General features: G+C 44.5%; 1 protein-coding gene across 3 annotated transcripts in view; it reads right to left on the bottom strand.

Annotated features, from left to right (window-relative positions):
• The window catches only part of LOC139264713 (5'-AMP-activated protein kinase subunit gamma-2-like), a 574,817-nt gene that overhangs the window by 24,593 nt on the left and 526,210 nt on the right, over positions 1-24,014 (bottom strand). For all 3 annotated transcript variants that reach the window (XM_070881658.1, XM_070881657.1, XM_070881659.1), the window contains 3 exons: positions 15,125-15,170; positions 9,376-9,430; positions 3,458-3,584 (listed from right to left, as the gene is read on the bottom strand). In XM_070881658.1, the coding sequence (XP_070737759.1) occupies positions 3,458-3,584; positions 9,376-9,430; positions 15,125-15,170 (228 nt within the window). The remainder of the gene's footprint in view (positions 1-3,457; positions 3,585-9,375; positions 9,431-15,124; positions 15,171-24,014) is intronic.

Raw genomic sequence — 24,014 nt, 5'->3', positions numbered from 1 at the left:
TACTTCAGAAATTTGTGCCAACTGCCAGACAGCAGTGTACAACATTGGCAAGAGACTGTGACCTAATATCCAACCTTATAGCCAACTGAGCCCTGCCAACATGGCCCCTTTGTAGTAAAAAAGCTGAACTTAGTTGCTTGCAGATATTGGGTTCTCCTCCACAACTTCCAAAGTTGCCATATGGAAATCACCCTGCTATTCCTTTGCATATGCATTCCCTTATCTTGCCCCAAATTACACTGTACGTATCCAGCGAGTGTCAAAATCATCTCACTGTTTTAAGTCAAGCGTGGCTACCCTTGGTGCTTCCTCTTGTATGCCCTTTCAATCTTAGCCTCCTTGAGTGGTAGGGGTTTCTTAGCTGGCCACCTGATGATTTGCAGCACCTCGTCTTTGGTCGTGAGCCCTTTAAGCAAATCGGGAGTGTGAAGGCACTCTGCATACCGTCACACTAAAATAATCCAGGTTTCAGAAGGCATTCCTTAATGGGGTTAAAGTGGCACTCACTGCCACGGTCACCTCTCATCATAGGCCCGGGTCACACTCTTTGTGGGCCTGATCCCCACAGGGTCTAAAAGTGGGGTCCTCCTTGACCAGTTAATGGACTGAAACACTTCAGCTAAAGAGTCATTAAGATGATGCACTTGGTGTCATGAAACAACAGCAGACTCAGACATTGCAGTGAACCACATAAAACGGCTGCTTTGACCTTTGAGGCTATTGCAGCACTGGATTCCCCTGCCCCCTTCCCCTAGGGGCAGGCTTCTGATAGAGATGCTGGCAGCACTTGTAGCCCGTCATGAATATGTAATGAAGGTGCTCTAAAGAAAATTGGGCTGCACCTGGACAGTAAAACACCAGCGGGGTGACGAACAGTTCTAGTGCACTTTCAATCCACCAAAAAGGAAAATCCAGGCCACAGACTTTTAATAACAAACTTTAAAAAGTTGCTGAAGTGACCCCTTTGCGTACATACTTACAAAATGGGAGAGAGATTATTCCCAGTGTGCCCATTTTAAAAAGAAAAACAGTGTCTGCTAAAGAGGAAGATACCAAATCATTAAACATGAAAAGCGTGTTCATGTTTACAGTTCCATCACAAATGCCTCTCCAGCAGGGGTTTCCCTCCTCTCAAATGCTGACTTGAAATTTCTCTAGTGATGGAGAGGGCGATGAGAGTGAAAGATTTCACACAAGAGGGGAAGGGCTTCAGGTAGTGGGGAAACACAGCGTTTTTTCGGATGAGACGTTAAACCTCTCGAGTGGACGTAAAAGATCCCATGGCACTGTTTCGAAGAACAAGGGAATTATCCCCGGTGTCCTGGCCAATATTTATTCCTCAATCAACATCACTAAAGAAACAGATTATCTGGTCATTATCTCACTGCTGTTTGTGAAAGTTTGCTGTGTGCAAATTGGCTGCCACATTTCCCACATTAAAACAGTGACTACGCTCGAAAAGTACTTCATTGACTGTAAAGTGCTTTGAGACGTCCGGTGGTCGTGAAAATCGCTATAAAAATGCATGTCTTTCTTTCTCTCTGCACCTCTGGGTTCATATCTGACGAACAGTTATATTAACCAGTTAGTAGTGTAATAATTGTTAGCACCACTTGAGGGCAGCAAGGACAGAGTTGCAGATTTGTGGGCGGGGTCAGTGACGTCAAAACTACACTAACAAAAAAAACAAAGAATTCATTTTTTGAGATTCTCGGATTGTGGGCGACAGTGCGAAGGTCACATTATTGCTCATCCCCAGTTGCCCCGAGAAGGGCCTTCTCTTTGAGCTGGCTGTTGTTCTTGTGGTGATAGTGCTCCCATGTGGTGATGGCGGGCTCATCGCTGAGAGCATGCAGAAATCAAGCGCAGACAGCGGAAAGAGCGTGCGGCAAACCAGTCCCACCCACCCTTTCCCCAACAACTATCTGTCCCACCTGTGGCAGGGACTGTGGTTCTCGTATTGGACTGTTCAGCCAGCTAAGGACTCATTTTTGGAGTGGAAGCAAGTCTTCTTTGATTCCGAGGGACTGCCTATGATGATGATGACATGCTCCCATGATGGAGTTTGGGAGTTCTGGGAATTTGACCCAGCGGGATAGGAACGTCTGATGGTTTTAGTCATATCTTTAAGTTCATGCTTGCTGCTTCACTGTAATCACTTAATCCGTCTTAACTAGCTGGCTACTTTGAACAGTGATCAGTTCTTACTGTTAACCAATTTAAATAGTGACAGGCATCACCTGTATGACACTAGATTTCAGGTAGTATTGCATCAGCCAGCACACGTCTTACAGTAGAACTAAGTCACAGGGAAACAATCCCACCCGGTAATCAGGCCTCCAAAATAGTTTAATATATTCAACCAGACTAAATATACTCACTCAGAATTTTTTTTTAAAGTTACAATTAAACGAACTACAGTAATTGTCATGAAGCAAGAGGTATTCCAAACTTTTGCTTCCTATAAACAAATACGTCACCAACAATGTGCCTGTGCAGTGCTCTGGGCTAGTGCTTTTGACCAGAATTCATGCCTTAAGCAATAGCACCAAGGGACTTTTCTCTATAGGTTTCCGTGCAAGCATGTGGCCATCTGCTTCCTAACAGGCATCACAGGCACTTCAGTACAGTGATATACTGTTTTACCGGTATTATGAACAGGGCAGTCTAAGATTCATGACTAGATACAAGATAGTTCCACTGCTTTTGTTTTTCATTACAATTCATAGCCTCGATTTTAACCCAATACACTGATTTCATGAGACCAAAATCGGATGGGATGCAAACTGGGCGCCTGACCTATTTAATTTATTATATATACATAAACATTATGTCTGTAAACATATACACACACACATCTAATATACCCTGTTTTTTACAACTAGCTTTCCCTCTTCCTATTCTGTAGGCAGGGACCCATAGGCTGACAGTACCTTGACTAAGTGGACGTTCTTCATTTGCCAGTCCAGACTACCTGAACACAGGGGCCCTCACATCTCCGATCAAACAGATTATCACCCAGCAATTGCACATGCACACTTTCCAACAGAGATGATTGAGTAGGGAGAGAGAACCCTGCGTCATTTGTCCCCTCCCTTGCCCACTGGCACTTCAACTGCTGTTGTGGCCGAGATCAAGCAGCTCAGAACAGGCCAGGGATCAAACCTGGGATGTTCTGATCTGTGTGGCTCAGTATCACAAGATCAAATTTGAGATGAGCCAGGATTGTGGAATCACAGGTCATAGTTTGAACACCCAAGCACTAGGCTATCAGAGGGAATATTATTGACACCATGTTTTCAGGTTGAAGATAATTTTACTGTATTTGCTTTCCAACAATACATGCATTGTTGTAGGCAAATGCAAACCTGCACAAGTGCATTTACATAGGCAAAAAGCTCCACTGACACACAATGCCTGGTCTTTGACTGATGCACTTTCAGAAGATAATACTTACAAAAAGCTGCAAGAACTTTAGGATCCTTTTGTGAGTGAGAATATAAAGTGCATTTCCACTGATGGGGTCAATGACTGGCAACCGGTGAATTTTGTTCTTAATGAGTGAATACACTGCGTCGAAGAGGCTGAAAGAACAAAACAAGTTCAAGCAGTTATTGGAGAAGTATCAACTGTGGCTCAGTTGGTAACACTTTGGCTCGGAGTCAGAAGGTTGTGGGTTCAAGTTCCACTCCAGAGACTTAAGTACAGAATCTATTGTAGGCGCTATAAGGAGGACTACACTATATTGTATACAAGGTAAAATATATTATATATAGTAGTATAAGCCACAGCAACACCTACGTGTCAGAAATAAAAAGGTAAATATTAGTTCTATTTTGGGGTTCTTTTACACTTTTTAGAATCATACAATGATCCAGCACAGAAGGCCAATTGGCCCATCATGCCTGTGCTGGCTCTTTGAAAGAGCTATCCAATTAGTCCCACTCCCCTGCTCTCTCCCCATAGCACTGCAAATTTTTCCCCTTCAACTATTCAGCCAATTTTTTTTTTTTTAAACTCAAGCTAGTTTCAGCTTCTGTGTTTCTTTACAAATGAATCCTAGCTGGCTACATCCTGGAGAATGTTTTGATTTGTCCCGATATCTTGGTAGGACTCGGAACATGCCTGGGATGAGGAACAGAGAATCCACTTTTTTTGAAAAAACAATTCCTTCACCTACTGATTCTCTCCCTTGCCTCCATGGGATTCTCCACAACTTTAACAGTGACAGAGTAACATTTATCTTATGGTTTTAACTGCTAAATGATATTCATTGAACAGTAAAAGAACAAGCAGAAACAATACATTCATACTTACAGTAGCAGATATTTTCTATGCATGCATGGCATAATGTAAGTGGTTTGCAACTCGATTAAACCCATAACTATACAGGTACACCATCTCAAATTCCACAACTTCGGGACCGAGACCGTGACGATTCTCCCGAATTTCGGACCTTGCTGATGACGCTCCTCGCTGTCCGCCGATTCTCACTACCCACAGCCCCCCGTTTTTTTTTAACCGGTTTCCTCGTCCCTCGCCACCCGATGTTGCCGGATTGGAGAAGCCCGGTGGTTGGGACGCCATCATCTTGGCTGCCTCCCCCACTAAATCTGAAAACATAGCAGCGAAGTCCGCCGGTTTTTGGACAATAATTCCGGATTTTATTTTAGTGTACTGAATATCAAATGGGATTTTCTCAAAATTGTCCGGTTTTTGGACAAACGGATTTGAGACGTTGTACCTGTATTTACTTTTTATTCATAGCTGTTTTTTAAAAATCTTTTCCTCACTATCTAAGGAAGTTGTCTAGCTTATCTCATTCTCTTCAGAGGTTCCAGTTAAACAACCTCTTTTTAGAAGGTTCCAAATCAAACTCATTGATTTGAAAAACGAACACTAAAAAAACATCCCTGTAAGTATAAGCAGAGCCAAACAGCTATTCAAATAACTGTCTCTTAAATTCAAAAGGATGCCAGACATCTGAACAAAGTTAATTTGCTTGTATTTGAATTGAATGACTTGGTTCCTCCCTCAAGCAAACTACCCGGAGACCAAACCGACAAAGCAACGCAATATTAGAGTTAAGGTTGAACATAATCTCGAAGTGAGGTTGGTTATTAAACGTTCATGAACTGTGGCAGAATTAAAGGGCCCAAGTTTCCACATGATTCGCGCCTGATTTTTAGGAGCAACTGGTGGAGAACGGACTATTTTAGAAATCGCAATTCTCCACATTTTTTTTTTCTGCAGTTCTAGTCAGGTAGAACAGTTCTAGTTTAGAACAGAATTTTTTCTTCAAAAGGGGGCGTGTCCGGCCACTGACGCCTGATTTGAAAGTTTCCACAGTGAAAACGTACTCCAAACTAAAGTAGAATGGAGCCAGTGAAGATTTTTGTAGAACTGAAAAAACCAGTTCTACACATTAAAAAATCAGGCGCAGGTTACAAATTAGGCGTCCAGAACGAGGTGGGGGGGAGGGGAACTCATTAAATTCGACAATAAATCCTTATTTATACTTCTACAAATATTATACAAATAAATCCAACCTGAATAAACATTTATAAGCCAAGAAAAGATTAAATAAACCATCTTCCTACCTGTGTGAAAGTGCTTCAGCCAGGGAGAATTCTGCAGCTGTTCGTGCCGCTGAGCGAGAGAGGGAGGGAGAGAGAGAGGGGAGAGAGGGAGGGAGGGAGGGATGGAGGGGGAGGGAGGGGAAGGGAGGGAGGGAGGGGTAGGGAGGGAGAGGGAGAGGGGGGAGAGAGAGGAGAGAGAGAGGGGAGGGGGGGAAGAAGAGAGGGGGGGGTCGGGGAACAGGAGTGGGTGTTGGGTCGAGGGGGGTGGGAAAGAGCGCGGGTCAGGGGGGGGGGAGCGGGTCTCGGTCGGGGCGGGGGGGAGCGGGGGGGGAGGGAGAGCGGGTGTCGGGTCTCGGTCGGGGCGGGTCTCGGGGGGAGAGCGGGTGTCGGGTCGGGGCGGGGGGAGCGGGTGTCGGGTCGGGGTGGGGGGGGAGAGCGGGTGTCGGGTCGGGGTGGGGGGGGGAGCGGGTGTCGGGTCTGGTCGGGCGGGGAGCAGGAGCTGGCTGTGGGAGGAGCCTTATTCACGCAGCCCCAGTGAGGCCATTGGGCCAGGGCTAAGGGCTGCGTGCTTCGGGCCCCTCCCACACAGTTCGGCGCCTGGAGCTACTGCACTTGCGTGCCGACTGTAGCGCGCATGTGCAGAGGTCCCGGCACTGTTTTCAGCGCAGGGACCTGGCTCCGCCCCCTACAGCTTGTGCTGGCTGCGCCGAGGGCCAGAGGACCTGCAGGTAGGTGGAGAATACCGAGGATTTTTTTAGGCGCCGTTTTAGGCGCGAAAAACGGGCGCCCAGCTCGGAGTGGCGCCCGTTTTTTTTCGTGTGGAAACTTGGGCCCAAAGAAACTACTATCAAACTAAATGTTTAGTAACATTGAATTTTTCTTGCATGGTTCCTTCCAGTAAAACCTTTCCTATAAAGTTTGCAAAATTCTTTACTTTAGATTCGCTTGAAAACATCTGGGAGCTGGACTGGAAAATTCCACTTCACCAGCTTGCCTCAGGCAAAGTATTCCAACTATCGCTAACCAGAATGCCAAAGCAACATTACATCATGGCATAGAAACAGAAAATGCTGGAAATACTCAGCAGGTCAGGCAGCATCTGTGGCGAGAGAAACAAGAATTAATGTTTCAGGTCGATGACCCTTTGACAGAAGTGGAAAGTTAGAGATATAACAGGTTTTTAAGCAAGAGTAGGAGCAGGGAAAGAGGGCAGGGGACCAAAGGGTCACCAACCTGAAACGTTAACTCTGTTTCTCTCTCCACAAGTGCTGCCTGACCTGTTGAGTATTTCCAGCATTTTCTGTTTTTAATTTCAGGTTCCAGTATCCGCAGTATTTTGCTTTTGTTATCACATCATGCCATTTAGCTTATTCCTTCCTGCAACAGTGTTTATCCTAACTCTCTCCAATCCTCAAGACTATTTTCTTGCTGAATCTGGGGGCCGAAATTCAGTAGTACAAGAAAGCTGGCGCACCCATGATTATTTTTCTGTACTTACCGCACGGATCCATGATACGGGTGAAAGAGCAATTTTCAGGACTTTGACATTTTTTCAAAGTCCCACAGGAAATTTGTCATAGTGGGCGGGCCATAGACTCAAAGCCAGGCTGAGGGGCGGAATTTAGGTCGGACCGGGACTTTGCCGCTGTCAATCAGTGGTAGTGACGTCATAGAATGTGTGCGTCACCACGCTCTCTTCCCTCCGTTAAAGGGGCGAGATTCTGTCATTTTAGATCTCTGGCCACTGGGCTACCAGGGTTTCAGCCGGGCCAGCGGCCTGGCACCCAAGAGTGATCGTCAGGCTGCCCATTGGTGGCCTAGCCGAAGCCAGGGGCAGTATTTTGCCGGCCGATCGGCAAATTGTCCGGCAAAATTATTTGGCATTGCGGCTGCAGCAGTGGGCCCAACCCTTAAAGGGTTGCCGTGCTACTGGGCCGCACTCAGTACGGAGATGGTGCACTGACAGAGAAACCCGCCAGGGGCACTGCGCAACGAAGGATCAAGGGATTCAGGTGAAAATTGATGGGTAAGTATTTTTATTGCTTTTGTATTGTTTTCAGTGGCGGGGCAACCTCTCAGGCAGTATGGGGTCCAGTCCGAAAAATCTAAATTCAGGTCGGGTCGGCCTGTTGACCCCAAAGTGGCGGCCATTCGATTTTTAGGAATGGTCGCCGCAATTAACGGGTCTCTGAGATGTCTGGTAGTCGTGAAAAGCGCTATATAAATGCAGGTGTTTCTTTTCTTTCAAAGTGTAAAATCGGCTGCCAATTTGCTATCCTGTTTTGCATTAGCGCCAAAGATGAATTTCACCCCCCCACCCCCCCCAAAAAAATCACGAGCGAAGATTCAAAGTGTAGCTGGATGCTATACTGGGAGAGCGAGGTCATAATCCCTGGTGTAAAATGCAAACCACATTATGCCAAGTCACATCTCAACCAATTGGGGGTGAGTGATCACAATGGATAAAGATTGCTTCTACACAAAAGCGTGCCCTATAGTGGAATTATTAGAACACTGCATTTTGAGGCACAGACTGTTCACCTGGACGGCAAGGTTTTTTTGAGTAGATACCCACACCAGAAGGGATTCTGCACCCAGAGCAGTGCTGCAGTACAAGTTGAAGACAAGATACAATGCCACATTTTTTTGTGCATTGTAACACATATTTAACGACAAATGTTAGCAACTTGTATTTATATAGCACTTTTAACGTGGAAAAACGTCCTAAGGCGCTTCACAGAGCGTTGCAAGACAAAAAAATGTTTTGACATCTAGCCACAGAAGAAATTACGTCAGATGAAGAAAAGCTTGGTCAAAAGGTAGGTTTTAAGGAGCATCTTAAAGGAAGAAAGAGAGGTAGAGAGGTTTAGGGAGAGAGTTCCAGAGCTTAGGGCCCCGGCAGCTGAAGGCAAGGCCACCGATGGTTGAGCAGTTATAATCAGGGATGCTTAAGAGAATTTGAGGAGCGCAGATATCTCAGGGGATTGAGGTGCTGAAGGAGATTACAGAGATAGGGAGGGGTAAGGCCATGGAGGGATTTGTAAACAAAGATGAACATTTTGAAATCGAGGTGTTGCTTAACCGGGAGCCAATGTAGGTCAGCGAGCACAGGGGTGATGGGTGAACGGGATTTGGTGCGTGTTAGGACAAGGGCTTCTGGGTTTTGGATGACCTCAAGTTTATGTAGAGTAGAATGTGGGAGGCCAGCCAGGAATGCGTTGGAGTAGTCAAGTCTAGAGGTAACAAAGGCATGGATGAGGGCTTCAGCAGCGGATGAGCTGAGGCAAAAATAAAAACATGGCAGCCGCAGCAGTTGGCCCTCCCCATGAAGGGCCGGCGCACTGCCGTGCCGCACTCAGTGCGGAGAAAGTGCACCGACACAAAAAGCAGTCGGTCGCACCGCGCGGTGGGGGATCGCTTTTTCCACCGGAAATTCAGTGGGTCTATTTTTAATACGTGGGAAAGCAGTGGTGAGCATTCTGATGACGGGCTTGCGGTGGTCATCAGAATCGGGTGGTATCGGGTCCAGGCCAAAAAAAAACCAGCCTGAATTTGGGTCGGGTCGGCCAGTTGATCCCAAAGCGGCGGCCACGGGATTCCGCCAAATGACCGCCGCAAACGGACAGTAACGGCTCTCTCTCAGACCCTGAATTTCAGCCCCCTGGTCTTTAGAGACTTGCTGTAGCACTCCCCACCCCACCAGCTTAGACCACTGGTACAGACTTGAAATTTTGTGGGCAAAGACAGGCAAACCAACCACATTAAAGCTATTAACTACGCAATCTGGTTTACCTACCTTGCATCTGGTGTTATGTTCACTAAAGGCTTAAATGTTTCTTGTAAATAAAGCTCTGAGGAGAGAAAACAAAGCATACATCAGATCCAGTGTATAAAAAAATGTCACAGGCTTCAAATAGACAAGACATGTATTGTTCATAAAATGATAACAAATGCTCTAAAGTTTAAGGCAAGATTATTCACAAAACTATAGCGGAATAAAAGGACCACAAAGAAGTGTAGGTTGATGTTCTAACAGGCAGTACTATGGACATGGGTGCAGGTTCACACCCCATGATTCCCACTCAGTGAGATTCTGGTCTTGGCTAGCCAGACGATAAGCTCACCTCATGAAATATCGTCAATGCCACTCCTGAGTGGAAGGCAAAAGGAAAATGACCCAAGATGGTTTTCCTTCCATTTGAAGAGTGAAACTTAACATCTTGGATGTGCATGTCATTTGGTAGCAACTTGAAGTTGCACAGAAGTAGGCCAGAGTGACTCTCATTTTTCCTTCATTCCTTCGGCAAGAATTCCTTCCCATGAGTGTACAAGGTTTTGTGCACGGGTACTCAACTATATTACTTTAACCTATTCCTTTTTTTTTGTGTATAAAAAATGTTCAGTTCTTAGTCCAAGTCAGCTTATTTAGAAATATACTTAGATTTCCCTGATGGCTTAACAGGTTTACACAGTAACTGAGCCATACGAAACAGAACAGTTCCAGCTTGATCACTGGTCTGTTGAGTTATTATTTCATTTATTTATTTATTCGTTCACAGGATGTGGGCATCGACGGCAAGGCTAGCATTTATTGCCTATCTCTAATCACCCTGGAGAAGGAGGTGGTGAGCTGAGTGGCTGGCTAGGCTATTTCAGAGGGCAGTTAAGAGTTAACCACACTGCTGTGGATCGGGAGTCACATGTAGGTCAGACCGGGTAAGGGCAGATTTCCTTCCCTAAAAGGACATTAGTGGACCAGATGAGTTTTTCCTGACAATCCAGTAGTTTCACAGTAGTTTTTTATTCCAGATTTATTTAATTAATTGAATTTAAATTCCCCTACTTGCCGTGGTTGGATTTGAACTCATGTCTCTGGATCATTAGTCCAGGCCTCTGGATTACTCATCCAGTGATACAACCACTATGCTACCTTACCCGATGTTAGCTGAACTCAGCTGGGATGGAGCTATAATAAAAGGGAAACATCCCTTTCTGTAAGTGTGCAACTGTGGATGAGGTCTGGATTAGGCTTTGCTCTAATGCCTTTGGTGTCAAATGATCTCCCAGTGCTTCCTGTTATGACTCATACATGGAATAATGACCACTTATGCAAGGTAACTGGTGCCATGGACCCAAACTCCAGCAAGAGGTCAGTGTTTTCAGCAGAAGGGGAAGGAAGAGGAAAAGGAACAAAAAATACTCAACTAACTTCAATAACAGAATCACTGACAGACACGAAAGGGCCAAAAACACAGCGCACTTACCCTGTTTGTTGTTTTTACTATCGCAGTGGATGCGGTGGTCTCTTGAGCAAAATTACGCTCTTTGGCCTTTTTTTCCCCAGTGGACCGGAAGTCGGTCACAATGGGGGTGAAAGTGTGGTGGTGAGCGGAAGTTCACAGACTCGAGGAGCGGAAGTGGGCGGAGTGTCCGCCGCCGTCACTCATCAGCGTAGCGCTGATGGCGCGTCACCACGGCTCCCCCTCTTCACTTAAAGAGGAGAGCCTGTGCGATTCTTGAAGTTCGATCTACTGGGCCACCGGGGAAGGTTTCAGCAGGGCCAACAGCCTGGCATCCAAGAGGGGGTGGTCAGTCTGGTGGCCCGGCCAAACCTGGGGGCATTATTGTTGGCACGACATGGCAGTGGGCCGACCAAAAAAATAAATAAGATGGCAGCCGCGGCAGTAGGTCCTCCCCTTTAATGGCAGCCAGATCGTTCATTTTGAACACACTCCCAAGCACAGTGCACCGGCAGAAAAATCTATCGGTGGCACCGAGCATCAGTGAGAAGATTATCTCGGTGGAATTTCGCGAGCTGGGGGGAGGGGAGAACTTCGACGGTGCGCGCACCGATGACGTACTCACGATGGATTGGCAGCAGCGGAGCAGTACTGGTAGCGGGGGGTGGGGGGGAGTCGGTCACCATTGGGAAGCTGGGTTACCGCAGGAACCGAATTTTCAAAATGGCGGACATTCCACGAAAAATCGGCGGCCATTACACTCTGCAGCATGGCCACGATTTCTGGTGGTAACAGGCCTTAAGGGAAGGGGCAATTTCAGCCCGAAATACTCAAACATAGATTATTTACTATTAATATGGAACTCTATGAAGAACACAAAGTTATGCCACTGTATGGTATGATGCTGAAGTCCACCTTAAAATGGATACTGATCTGGGGTTATTAGAATAGTGACACCAAACCCATGTCACAGGCTGTCTGAATACTGTCACTCTCACTTTGAGGATATCCCAAGCAGGTCCATGTAGAGCCTAAGCAGTTTAAAGCACGGCCGCTAATGGTGGAGTGATTAAAACCGGGGATGCGCAAGAGGCTAGAATTGGAGGGTTTTAAAACAAGGCAGAGAATTTTAAAATTGGTGTGTTGCTGGACCGGGAACCAATGAAGGTCAGTGAGTATATGGGTGATGGGTGAACAGGACATGATGCGAGTTAGGATAAGGGCAGCAGAATTTTGGATGTGCTCAATTTAATGTAGGTTGGAAGATAGGAGGCTGGCCAGAAGAGTATTGAAATAGTCAAGTCTAGAGGTATCAAAGGCATTGATGAGGGTTTCAGCAGCAGATGAGGCAGGGGTGAAGTTGGGCGATGCTACGGAGGTGGGAGTACGAGGTCTTGGTGATGGAGCGGATATGTGGTCGGAAGCTTTTCTCAGGGTCATACATGACACCAAGGTTGCGAACGGTTTGATTCAGCCTCAGACAGTTGCTACGGAGAGATGGAGTTGGTGGCTAAGGAACGGAGATAGAAGACAATGGTGTCAGTCTTCCCAAAATTTAGTTGGTGGAAATTTCTGCTCATCCAGTACTGGATGTTGGACAAGCAGTGTGACAAGTTAGAGACGGTGGAGAGGCAGAGCCGAATGTCATCAATGTACATGTGAAACCTGATGTCGTGTTTTCGGATGATGTGGAGGGAGCCAAGGTTAGATCCTTGGGGGATTCGAGGAGTGGGAAGAGAAGCCAATGCAGGTGATTTTATGGCTATGACTGGATAGAAAAGAATGGAACCAGGCAAGTGCAGTCCCAGTTAGCTGTATGACGGAAGAGGCACTTCAAAGAATTTGACACCGAGCTACAAAAGGAGATATTAGGGCAGATGACCAAAAGCTTGGTCAAAGAGGTACATATTAAGGAGCTTCTTAAAGGAGAGAGAGATAGAGAGGCAGAGAGGTTTCGGATAAGTGGCAACACTTATCGTCTCGGCTCACAAAGTGAAAAAATAGCCACTTGGGAGCACTACCAGCACCTGAGAAACTGCACTCCCATCATCATCATTCATAGGCAGTCCCTCGAAATCGAGGAAGACATGCTTCCACCTAAAAGTGAGTTCTCAGATGACTGTACAGTCTATGTCACAGGTGGGACAGACAGTCGTTGAAGGAAAGGGTGGGTGGGGAGACTGGTTTGCCGCACGCTCCTTCCACTGTCTGCGCTTGATTTCTGCATGCTCTCGGCGACGACACGCGAGGTGCTCAGAGCCCTCCCGGATGCTCTTCCCCCACTTAGGGCGGTCTTTGGCCAGGGACTCCCAGGTGCCGGTGGGGATGTTGCACTTTATCAAGGAGGCTTTGAGGGTGTCCTTGAAATGTTTCCTCTGCCCAACTGGGACTCGATCGCTCACGGGGTTGGGGGTAATATATTAGCACGGATAAAGGATTGGCTAACCAACAGAGAGTCGAGATAAATGGGTCATTTTCAGGTTGGCAAACCAAAACTAGTGGGGTGTCACAGGGATCAGTGCTGGGGCCTCAACTATTTACAATCTATATTAATGACTTGGATGAAGGGACCGAGTGTAATGTAGCCAAATTTACTGATGATACAAAGATAGGTGGGAAAGCAAGAGTAAGGCGAGAGAAAGAGAATTGAAAGGAAAGCTACATTTACTAATGGATCACCCATGGTATTGCTCATGGCAAGTCTAATGGTAACACTTCAAAAAGGAGGGGAGTGTTATAGCATGTGATGCACAACGTTTTGTTCTGCTAAGGTGCAGCTGTGTTTCTTTAAGGCCATAATTCTTGTTTAGTTAACAGAGATTCGTATCATTCAGAGTTTATTGCTGTTCAGTCATGGAACTTTTAAGATTGGAGTCTGCAGGTCAGTTGCAGACTGGCGATTAGAAGCACCAGCATCTTAAGATTGTTTCATATCCAGGGCAAAATGTGACGTGTGTGCACTGATGTACAATTTTTAATGAATTAGCAAGTATCCTGGGAATAGCAGGAAGTTGATAACCCTTCATACTGACTGTATATATCAACGCCAAGCCAAGGTTTATATTGAGGTTTAGATATTTGAGTTTACGAACAAGGAAAATGACTGTCCAAAAAAAATTTGCCCTTAAAAAAAAAAGCAGCTGATTCAGTTTTAATTTGGTAAATGTTCCTCAATGCTCATAGTTAGAATTTGAATTTTTTGCACTTTTAGGAACATTTAAATATACGCAATCTGTATATATAAATTGCCTGTGCTATAGATGAAACCCCAGCTTCTTCTGCAATCAATTGAGGAAACAAATGCATAATTTCAGTCAGTTTTCCAATAGGGAAGAAGATGGCTTATGAAAGAGGAATTACTTAGGAAATAGAATATATTTAATATTGATATTAATACAGCGACTGAATTACATGTTCACACTCATATACACATACGGTATGCCAGATGATACGCTGCTTCATGCGAACCATGTCATAGCATTGAATGCAGAATATGCTATTCTTCTAAGGTCCCTTTACATCTAATTGCTATTAAGTAAACACTTGGCAAGGTCAGAGTTTAATTGTATTTGGCAAGGTCAGTTTAATTGCACTGGGCAAGGTCAGAGTTTAATTGGGTTTCAAGCCGTAAGTTACAACCCTGGCTTTCTGCTTTAAGTGCAGTTAGTAAGGTCACTTAGCGGTTACGGAGATTCTAGATCCTGTCGGCACACATTTGAGTGCGTCACTTGAAAGCGTGATCGGCAAGAAATGCATGTCAGACATATACCGCCTTTTAAACATGATACAATAGAAAGATAAATAGATTGACTCAAGTGATTTAGTTGTACCATATAGATCCTTTACAAATGCCGCACACAGCAAAACATTTGTCAAAATTGCATATATCTGACATTAACCAATAAGGTTACAAAACAGTGAATATAAATTAATATTTTAGCAGTCCCGATGGCTCAGAGGTAAACCCGTTGCATATGAGCCATGAAGATTAGGAAAGTCCCAGGTTTGATCGCAGATCTGTGCTGAATTAACTTATTTCAGCAGTAGCACTATAGCTGAACGCAACAATCCTAGATTGGGAAGAGGGGAAAAAAAACAGGATTGCTCACAATCACTGGACAGTGGCTCTTATTCAAAAGTGGCAATATGTGAACAGGATCCAATTCAGCTATGATGTCCTCCATTGTGAGAAAGCCTGCCAAGCAATGACTGTCACTGCTCACACAAACCTAAAATGGCCCCTTTAGGTGAAGTATCAGACAGGCTTACGAGGGAGTCAAACATAAATTTATATTTTATTCTTACCTCTCCATGACTCAATCTGGTGCTCCTCGAGCTCATAGATTTGTACCTACAAAATGGAAAAATCGCAATTATTGAAAAAACCCCAAAGGTTTTAGGAAACAGTGCTGCTTTTTCTCCCATTTGAACAACAGCATGCCAGTGAGCAAACTTGGTTATGTAGAAAACTTGGTCATTGAAAGGGCAAAATGTACCTGTCAGTTTGACCAACCCAGATTAAAGTGACTTGTCCAACCTGACATTATGTTTGGTTCGAATATAAAAAATTAATAAACTTGGACAGCTGAATTGTAGCAATTTTATTTTAGCCCTTCAGTTTCTTTCAAGATACTATCGTTGCTAGAAACCAACAGGGGGGGTGTGTGTTAATCTAAATTGGTATCTGAACATTTGCATAATATGTGCAGGTACACAATATAACTCTTTTATTCATAGCAATACCCAGCAATATCCATGGAATACTGTATGACCAAGGGAAAGAAATGATGAATAAAATTTGAATTTCTCCAGAACTAGTGAAATTGCTCCCAATTTGGCAAATCAGTGCATTTTCATGTTCAGTTTCTACAGCATCAGATCTTTAAACAGAGTTATATTAGACTTCTGGACAATATTTATCCCTCAACCAACATCACTAAAAACAGATTATCTGGCCATTTTCATTTTGCTGTTTGTGGGAGCTTGCTGTGCGCAAATTTGCTGTCTATTTCCCTGAAGCACATACATAGAATGTACAAAACAAAAACACACTGAGAATTACAGAGAACTTGCAGCACAGAAACAGGACATTCGGCCCAACTGGTCTATGCCGGTGTTTATGCTCCACATGAGCCTTTCCCCACCACTCTTCATCTCACTCTATCAGCATATTCTTGTATTCCTCTCTCCCTCGCGTTTATCTAGCTTCCCCTTATATACTATTCGCCCCCAATCAGCGACCTGGACCTTGGTGACGTCCAATCACAGCCGTCGCTCTCCAGCACGCGCTGTACCTTGAAGTGGTATGCTCCTTTGAAGGCCCTCTGGATCATATGCAGGTCGCTGATTGGAGCGTGGGCAGGTACAGCAGGACCGGCGAGGCTGGGGCGCGGGAGCGGCAAGTGATCGTGGAGCGACGAGCCCAGGAGAGGCATGAATTCAGGGTCCAGGGGTAGCACAGGCCAGCCCACACTGCGATATGTGTGCGCACTAGGTCCGTGCAGCAGAGCTGGTCTCCAGTCGTCTTGGGTAATCCTTGCCACTGGACCAAGACCTAGCTCTGGTAAGCTCGTGTGGTGGCTGGTGTGCAACGGCCACCACATGTTAAAAAAATCCATCTTCCACCCTTGTGTAGTTTTGGACCTGAAATATTAGGTCCTTCATTGAAACATCTGTGAACTCATCCTTTTCAACTACTCCAACAACAATAGTGATTATACTTTGAAAGTACTTCATTGGCAGTAAAGCACTTTTGGACATCCTGAGCTTGTGAAAGGTGCTATATAAATGCACGTTTCCCATATTACATCCTGAGCTTGTGAAAGGTGCTATATGAATGCAAGTTTCCCATATTACTACACTCCAAAAAATACTTCATTGGCTGTAAAGCACTTTGAGACATCCGGTGGTCATGAAACATAGAAACATAGAAAATAGGTGCAGGAGTAGGCCATTCGGCCCTTCTAGCCTGCACCGCCATTCAATGAGTTCATGGCTGAACATGCAACTTCAGTACCCCATTCCTGCTTTCTCACCATACCCATTGATTCCCCTAGTAGTAAGGACTTAATCTAACTCCTTTTTGAATATATTTAGTGAATTGGCCTCAACAATTTTCTGTGGTAGAGAATTCCATAGGTTCACCACTCTCTGGGTGAAGAAATTCCTCCTCATCTCGGTCCTAAATGGCTTACCCCTTATCCTTAGACTGTGTCCCCTGGTTCTGGACTTCCCCAACATTGGGAACATTCTTCCTGCATCTAACCTGTCTAACCCCGTCAGAATTTTAAACGTTTCTATGAGGTCCCCTCTCATTCTTCTGAACTCCAGTGAATACAAGCCCAGTTGATCCAGTCTTTCTTGATAGGTCAGTCCCGCCATCCCGGGAATAAGTCTGGTGAACCTTCGCTGCACTCCCTCAATAGCAAGAATGTCCTTCCTCAGGTTAGGAGACCAAAACTGTACACAATACTCCAGGTGTGGCCTCACCAAGGCCCTGTACAATTGTAGCAACACCTCCCTGCACCTGTACTCAAATCCCCTCACTATGAAGGCCAACATGCCAGTTATTTCTTAACCGCCTGCTGTACCTGCATGCCAACCTTCAATGACTGATGTACCAAGACACCCAGGTCTCTTTGCACCTCCCCTTTTCCTAATCTGTCACCATTCAGATAATAGTCTGTCTCTCTGTTTTTACCACCAAAGTGGATAACCTCACATTTATCCACATTATACTTCATCTGCCATGCATTTGCCCACTCACCTAACCTATCCAAGTCGCTCTGCAGCCTCATAGCATCCTCCTCGCAGCTCACACTGCCACCCAACTTAGTGTCATCCACAAATTTGGAGATACTACATTTAATCCCCTCGTCTAAATCATTAATGTACAGTGTAAACAGCTGGGGCCCCAGCACAGAACCTTGCGGTACCCCACTAGTCACTGCCTGCCATTCTGAAAAGTCCCCATTTACTCCTACTCTTTGCTTCCTGTCTGACAACCAGTTCTCAATCCATGTCAGCACACTACCCCCAATCCCATGTGCTTTAACTTTGCACATTAATCTCTTGTGTGGGACCTTGTCGAAAGCCTTCTGAAAGTCCAAATATACCACATCAACTGGTTCTCCCTTGTCCACTCTACTGGAAACATCCTCAAAAAATTCCAGATTTGTCAAGCATGATTTCCCTTTCACAAATCCATGCTGACTTGGACCTATCATATTACCTCTTTCCAAATGCGCTGCTATGACATCCTTAATAATTGATTCCATCATTTTACCCACTACCGATGTCAGGCTGACCGGTCTATAATTCCCTGTTTTCTCTCTCCCTCCTTTTTTAAAAAGTGGGGTTACATTGGCTACCCTCCACTCCATAGGAACTGATCCAGAGTCAATGGAATGTTGGAAAATGACTGTTAATGCATCCACTATTTCCAAGGCCACCTCCTTAAGTACTCTGGGATGCAGTCCATCAGGCCCTGGGGATTTATCGGCCTTCAATCCCATCAATTTCCCCAACACAATTTCCCGACTAATAAGGATTTCCCTCAGTTCCTCCTCCTTACTAGACCCTCCGAACCCTTTTATATCCGGAAGGTTGTTTGTGTCCTCCTCAGTGAATACCGAACCAAAGTACTTGTTCAATTGGTCCGCCATTTCTTTGTTCCCCGTTATGACTTCCCCTGATTCTGACTGCAGGGGACCTACATTTGTCTTTACTAACCTTTTTCTCTTTACATATCTATAGAAATTTTTGCAATCCATCTTAATGTTCCCTGCAAGCTTCTTCTCGTACTCCATTTTCCCTGCCCTAATCAAACCCTTTGTCCTCCTCTGCGGAGTTCTAAATTTCTCCCAGTCCCCGGGTTCGCTGCTATTTCTGGCCAATTTGTATGCCACTTCCTTGGCTTTAATGCTATCCCTGATTTCCCTTGATAGCCACGGTTGAGCCACCTTCCCTTTTTTATTTTTACGCCAGACAGGAATGTACAATTGTTGTAGTTCATCCATGCGGTCTCTAAATGTCTGCCATTGCCCATCCACAGTCAACCCCTTTAGTATCATTCGCCAATTTATCCTAGCCAATTCACGCCTCATACCTTCAAAGTTACCCTTCTTTAAGTTCTGGACCATGGTCTCTGAATTAACTGTTTCATTCTCCATCCTAATGCAGAATTCCACCATATTATGGTCACTCTTCCCCAAGGGGCCTCGCACAACGAGATTGCTAATTAATCCTCTCTCATTACACAACACCCAGTCTAAGATGGCCTCCCCCCTAGTTGGTTCCTCGACATATTGGTCCAAAAAACCATCCCTTATGCACTCCAGGAAATCCTCCTCCACCGTATTGCTTCCAGATTGCTTAACCCAATCGATGTGCATATTAAAGTCACCCATTATAACTGCTGCACCTTTATTGCACGCACCCCTAATTTCCTGTTTGATGCCCTCCCCAACATCACTACTACTCTTTGGAGGTCTGTACACAACTCCCATTAACGTTTTTTGCCCTTTGGTATTCTGCAGCTCTACCCATATAGATTCCACATCATCCAAGCTAATGTCCTTCCGAACTATTGCCTTAATTTGCTCCTTAACCAGCAATGCTACCCCACCTCCTTTTCCTTTTATTCTATCTTTCCTGAATGTTGAATACCCCTGGATGTTGAGTTCCCAGCCCTGATCATCCTGGAGCCACGTCTCCGTAATCCCAATCACATCATATTTGTTAACATCTATTTGCACAGTTATATCATCCACCTTATTGTGGATACTCCTTGCATTAAGACACAAAGCCTTCAGGCTTGTTTTTTTAACACCCTTTGTCCTTTTAGAATTTTGCTGTACAGTGGCCCTTTTTGTTCTTTGCCTTGGGTTTCTCTGCCCTCCACTTTTCCTCATCTCCTTTCTGTCTTTTGCTTTTGCCTCCTTTTTGTTTTCCTCTGTCTCCCTGCATTGGTTCCCATCCCCCTGCCATATTAGTTTAAAAGGTGCTATATAAATTCAAGCCTTTCTTTCCTTATAAACCTACATTATACATTAGCACCAGTCAGTTTCGAACAACCCACATGGGTTGAAAGATGTCAGAAGATATTATAAAGCAATACTCTTCACTAAATAGTTTATGCATTATTTCTGGTAAATTATAAAAATGCAGTTTATGGTTAAGTTTACACTATTTATCCCAACTCAACCTAGTTCCCATTGCCTTCGATGAAAAGGAATTTGAAAGATTTTACATATTATATATAACAAATATATCAAACTATATTAGACAGAGAGATAGAGAGAGAAAGCAAGGGATAGATAAAGAGTAAGGGATAGAAAGAGAGATGGACTAATTGGATAGCTCGTTCAAAGAGCCAGCAGGGGCACGATGGGTGGAATGGACTCCGTCTGTGCTGTATGATTCTATGATAGAAAGAGAGGAGAAAGAAAGTGGAAGAAAAAGCAAGAGAGCAAGAACGAGAGTGCATGAGAAAGAGAATACACAAGAGGGAAATAAAAAATGGAGAAAGAAAGGAAGGAAGGAGGAAATACATTGAAGATGGTGCAAATTTAACAGTTTTAAATCTAGAAAAGACAAACCGACAGACATTGAAGCCTGCAACTCTGGGGAGTCAAATTAACTATTCAATCCCCTACTAGCTGGTCTATCCTTTATCCTGCTCTCCTGATCTCTTCCATGCTCCTGATCTAGTCTTCCACTTTGCTCTCTGCCTGATCCTGTTTATTCCTGCTCCTTGCCTGGTCTCCTAAACCCGGTGTGGTCTCTAGCCCTCGCAAATATAATCAATGATGCAACATTGGGCGCCGGAGGAAATTGCAGCAGTAGACTGGGCCAGGAGGTAGACAGTGATAAAGCAGCACAAACCACAGGTCGGATTTTTAATTCGTCATAAAACACAGGGACTTGAAATTTTATAGTGAAATACTGTCCTTGAGGATTCCTGTAGCCCACCCAAAGATTTCTGATGGCTTGTATTATATGAAAGTAAACAGAAAGCAATTGGTACTTAAAAAAATATCAAAACCAGTTCTATGCAGTAACAGTGACACTATTAAAATGTGAAATAGAAGCACACTAATTGCTCTATAAGGCACATTATAGGAACCTTATACAAGGTGTAATTTCTACCCTGTAAACATTCCTAAAAGGCAACAGAACTTAAAGCAAATACTTTACATTAGGGATGGTCTTTTATGTACTTGTGGTATCACAGTGAAGATTCATTAGTCACAGTTTAAGCCCAGGCAAAACAAAAAAGTAAATGGGTTTTACAAGGGCACATCTCATGGTTATGTAATTTTATTGTGAAATACTGTAATCATGAATAATAACAGAAGATTCAGAAATTTCCCTCATGGTTAATCAAGTTCATTTGTGATGAGTCGAAACACAACATTGGCAAAGCTTGACAGGCATTGCTACCAATTCTATCAGTGGCAAAGTGACCTGTGCTGGTCATGTTAATGTAAAACACAAGTCCAAACTCACTTATCCAATTTGCCTTTTCCTCTATTATGTGGGGGAATTTCTCTTCCACTTGACAGAGTGTTCAAATGAGCAACTTCCTATCCAAGAATCCAAAGGTGCTAACATAAACCAGCGCTGGAATTTTACTGAGCATTTCCCTGTCGTTGGTACGGGCTCTGTGCCACCAAGACCCCAGTCAAATCCTCCCATTTGGGCATCCCTCTCTCATTCACGCCATGCCTTGCGATCTGAACCACCAGAAAGCAGGGTCTCGGTTTAATATCTCATCCAAAAGATGACACCTCTGGACAATGCAGAACTCCTTCAGTACTGCAATGGAGTATCAGTTCAGATTATGAGCTCAAATTCCTAATCAACGGCTCAACTTCACAATCTTCTGACTCAGGTGAAAAGTCTTACTACCAGCTATCATGCCCAGATCACACTTTAGAGAAACTGAGTTTGAATGACAGAACTGGGAGCACAATACTTTAGTCGAGTTGCTTTGAAATTACTTAACAACTTGTCATTCAGACGAGTAGTCCTGTAAATACCTTTTAGCTGCTGGGTCTATTTTAAACTTGGACGGTGCCGTATACAATGTCAGCTTCTATTTCAAATCACTGTGTCATACATAAAACATACTTTAATAAGGCATGGCTATTTAAATAATTGGCTCAGCTGTCAGCCTACAGACTTGCCTCTCAACATGTAGGACAGAGTTATGCTCAATTAAGATATTGAGTCAATAATAAAAAGCTTTTGTTGATTATTTCTTCAATTATTTTTCTTGTTTTGCAGCAGACTGATTTTGAAATGTGGCTCCAAGGTCGATCTTTTGATGGACCCATTCAGAAAAATGAGTATTGATTGATCTCGGAGTGGGAGATCCATTCAGATGGTTAGAAACTGCCAAGGCAGCATCAGCTGAATCATTCTCCCACAATGTCATTCCTTCTCCCTGCTGTTGGTGGCCGTGCCTTCTGTTGCCTAGGCCCTAAGCTCTAACTTCCTGCGGAAACCGCTCCACATCTCTTTCCTCCTTCAAGACGCTCCTCAAAACATACCTCTTTGACCATCATCATCATATCATCGTAGGCAGTCCCTCGAACGAGGATGACTTGCTTTCACACCAAAAGTGATGAGTTCACTGATGTTTCAATGGAGGATCCGATATTCCAGTCCTGAAGAGTGGCAGAGCTATAGTGATAGGGGATTCGATTGTAAGGGGAATAGATAGGCATTTCTGCAAGCCACAAACGAGACTCCAGGATGATATGTTGCCTCCCTGGTGCAAGGATCAAGGATGTCTTGGAGCGGCTGTATTCTGGAAGGGGAGGGTGAACAGCCAGCTGTCGTTGTACATATAGTACCAACGATATAGGTTAAAAAACGGGATGAGGTCCTACAAGCTGAGTTTAGAGAGCGAGGAGTTAAATTAAAAAATAGGACCTCAAAGGTAGTAATCTCAGGATTGCTACCAGTGCCATGTGCTAGTCAGAGTAGGAATGGCAGGATAGCTAAGATGAATACGTGGCTTGAGGAGTGATGCAGGAGGGAGGGATTCAAATTCCTGGGTCATTGGAACCGGTTCTGTGGGACGTGGGACCAGTACAAACCGGACAGTCTGCACCTGGGCAGGACCGGAACCAATGTCCTAGGGAGAGTGTGTGCTAGTGCTGTAGGGGAGGGGTTAAACTAATATGGCAGGGGGATGGGAACCTATGCAGGAAGACCAAGGGAAGTAAAATGGGGGCAGAAGCAAAAGGTAGAAAGAAGAAAAGTAAAAGTGGAGGGCAGAGAAACCCAAGGCAAAAATCAAAAAGGGCCATACAGCAAAATTCTAAAGGGATAAAGTGTGTTAAAAAGACAAGCCTGAAAGCTCTGTACCTCAATGCGAGGAGTATTCGTAATAAGATGGACGAATTAACTGCGCAGGCAGCTATTAACTAATATGATATAATTGGGATTACGGAGACATGGCTCCAGGTTGACCAAGGCTGGGAACTCAACACCCAGGGGTATTCAACATTCAGGAAGGATAGACAGAAAGGAAAAGGAGGTGGTGTGGCGTTGCTGGTTAAAGAGGAAATTAACGCAATAGTAAGGAAGGACATTAGCTTGGATGATGTGGAATCTGTATTGGTCGAGCTGCGGAATATCAAACGGCAGAAAATGCTTCTGGGAGTTGTGTACAGGCCACCAAACAGTAGTAGTGAGGTTGGGGACAGCATCAAACAAGAAATTAGGAATGCGTGCAATAAAGGTACAGCAGTTATCATGGGCGACTTTAATCTACATATAGATTGGGCTAACCAAACTGGTAGCAATACAGTGGAGGAGGATTTCCTGGAGTGTATTAGGGATGGTTTTCCAGACCAATATGTCGAGGAACCAACTAGAGGGCTGGCCATCCTAAACTAGGTGATGAGTAATGAGAAAGGACTAATTAGCAACCTTGTTGTGCGAGGCCTCTTGGGAAAGAGTGAACATAATATGGTAGAATTCTTTATTAAGATGGAGAATGACACAGGTAATTCAAAGACTAGGGTCCTGAATTTAAGGAAAGGTAATTTAGATGGTATGAGACGTGAATTGGCTAGAATAGACTGGCGAATGATACTTAAAGAGTTGACGGTGGATAGGCAATGGCAAACATTTAAAGATCACATGGATGAACTTCAACAATTGTACATCTCTGTCTGGA

Source organism: Pristiophorus japonicus, chromosome 5 (assembly GCF_044704955.1).
Source record: "Pristiophorus japonicus isolate sPriJap1 chromosome 5, sPriJap1.hap1, whole genome shotgun sequence".
Classification (NCBI taxonomy): Eukaryota; Metazoa; Chordata; class Chondrichthyes; family Pristiophoridae; genus Pristiophorus; species Pristiophorus japonicus.
Note: the sequence above shows the minus strand (reverse complement) of the source record. Positions and strands in the feature narration are given on the sequence as shown.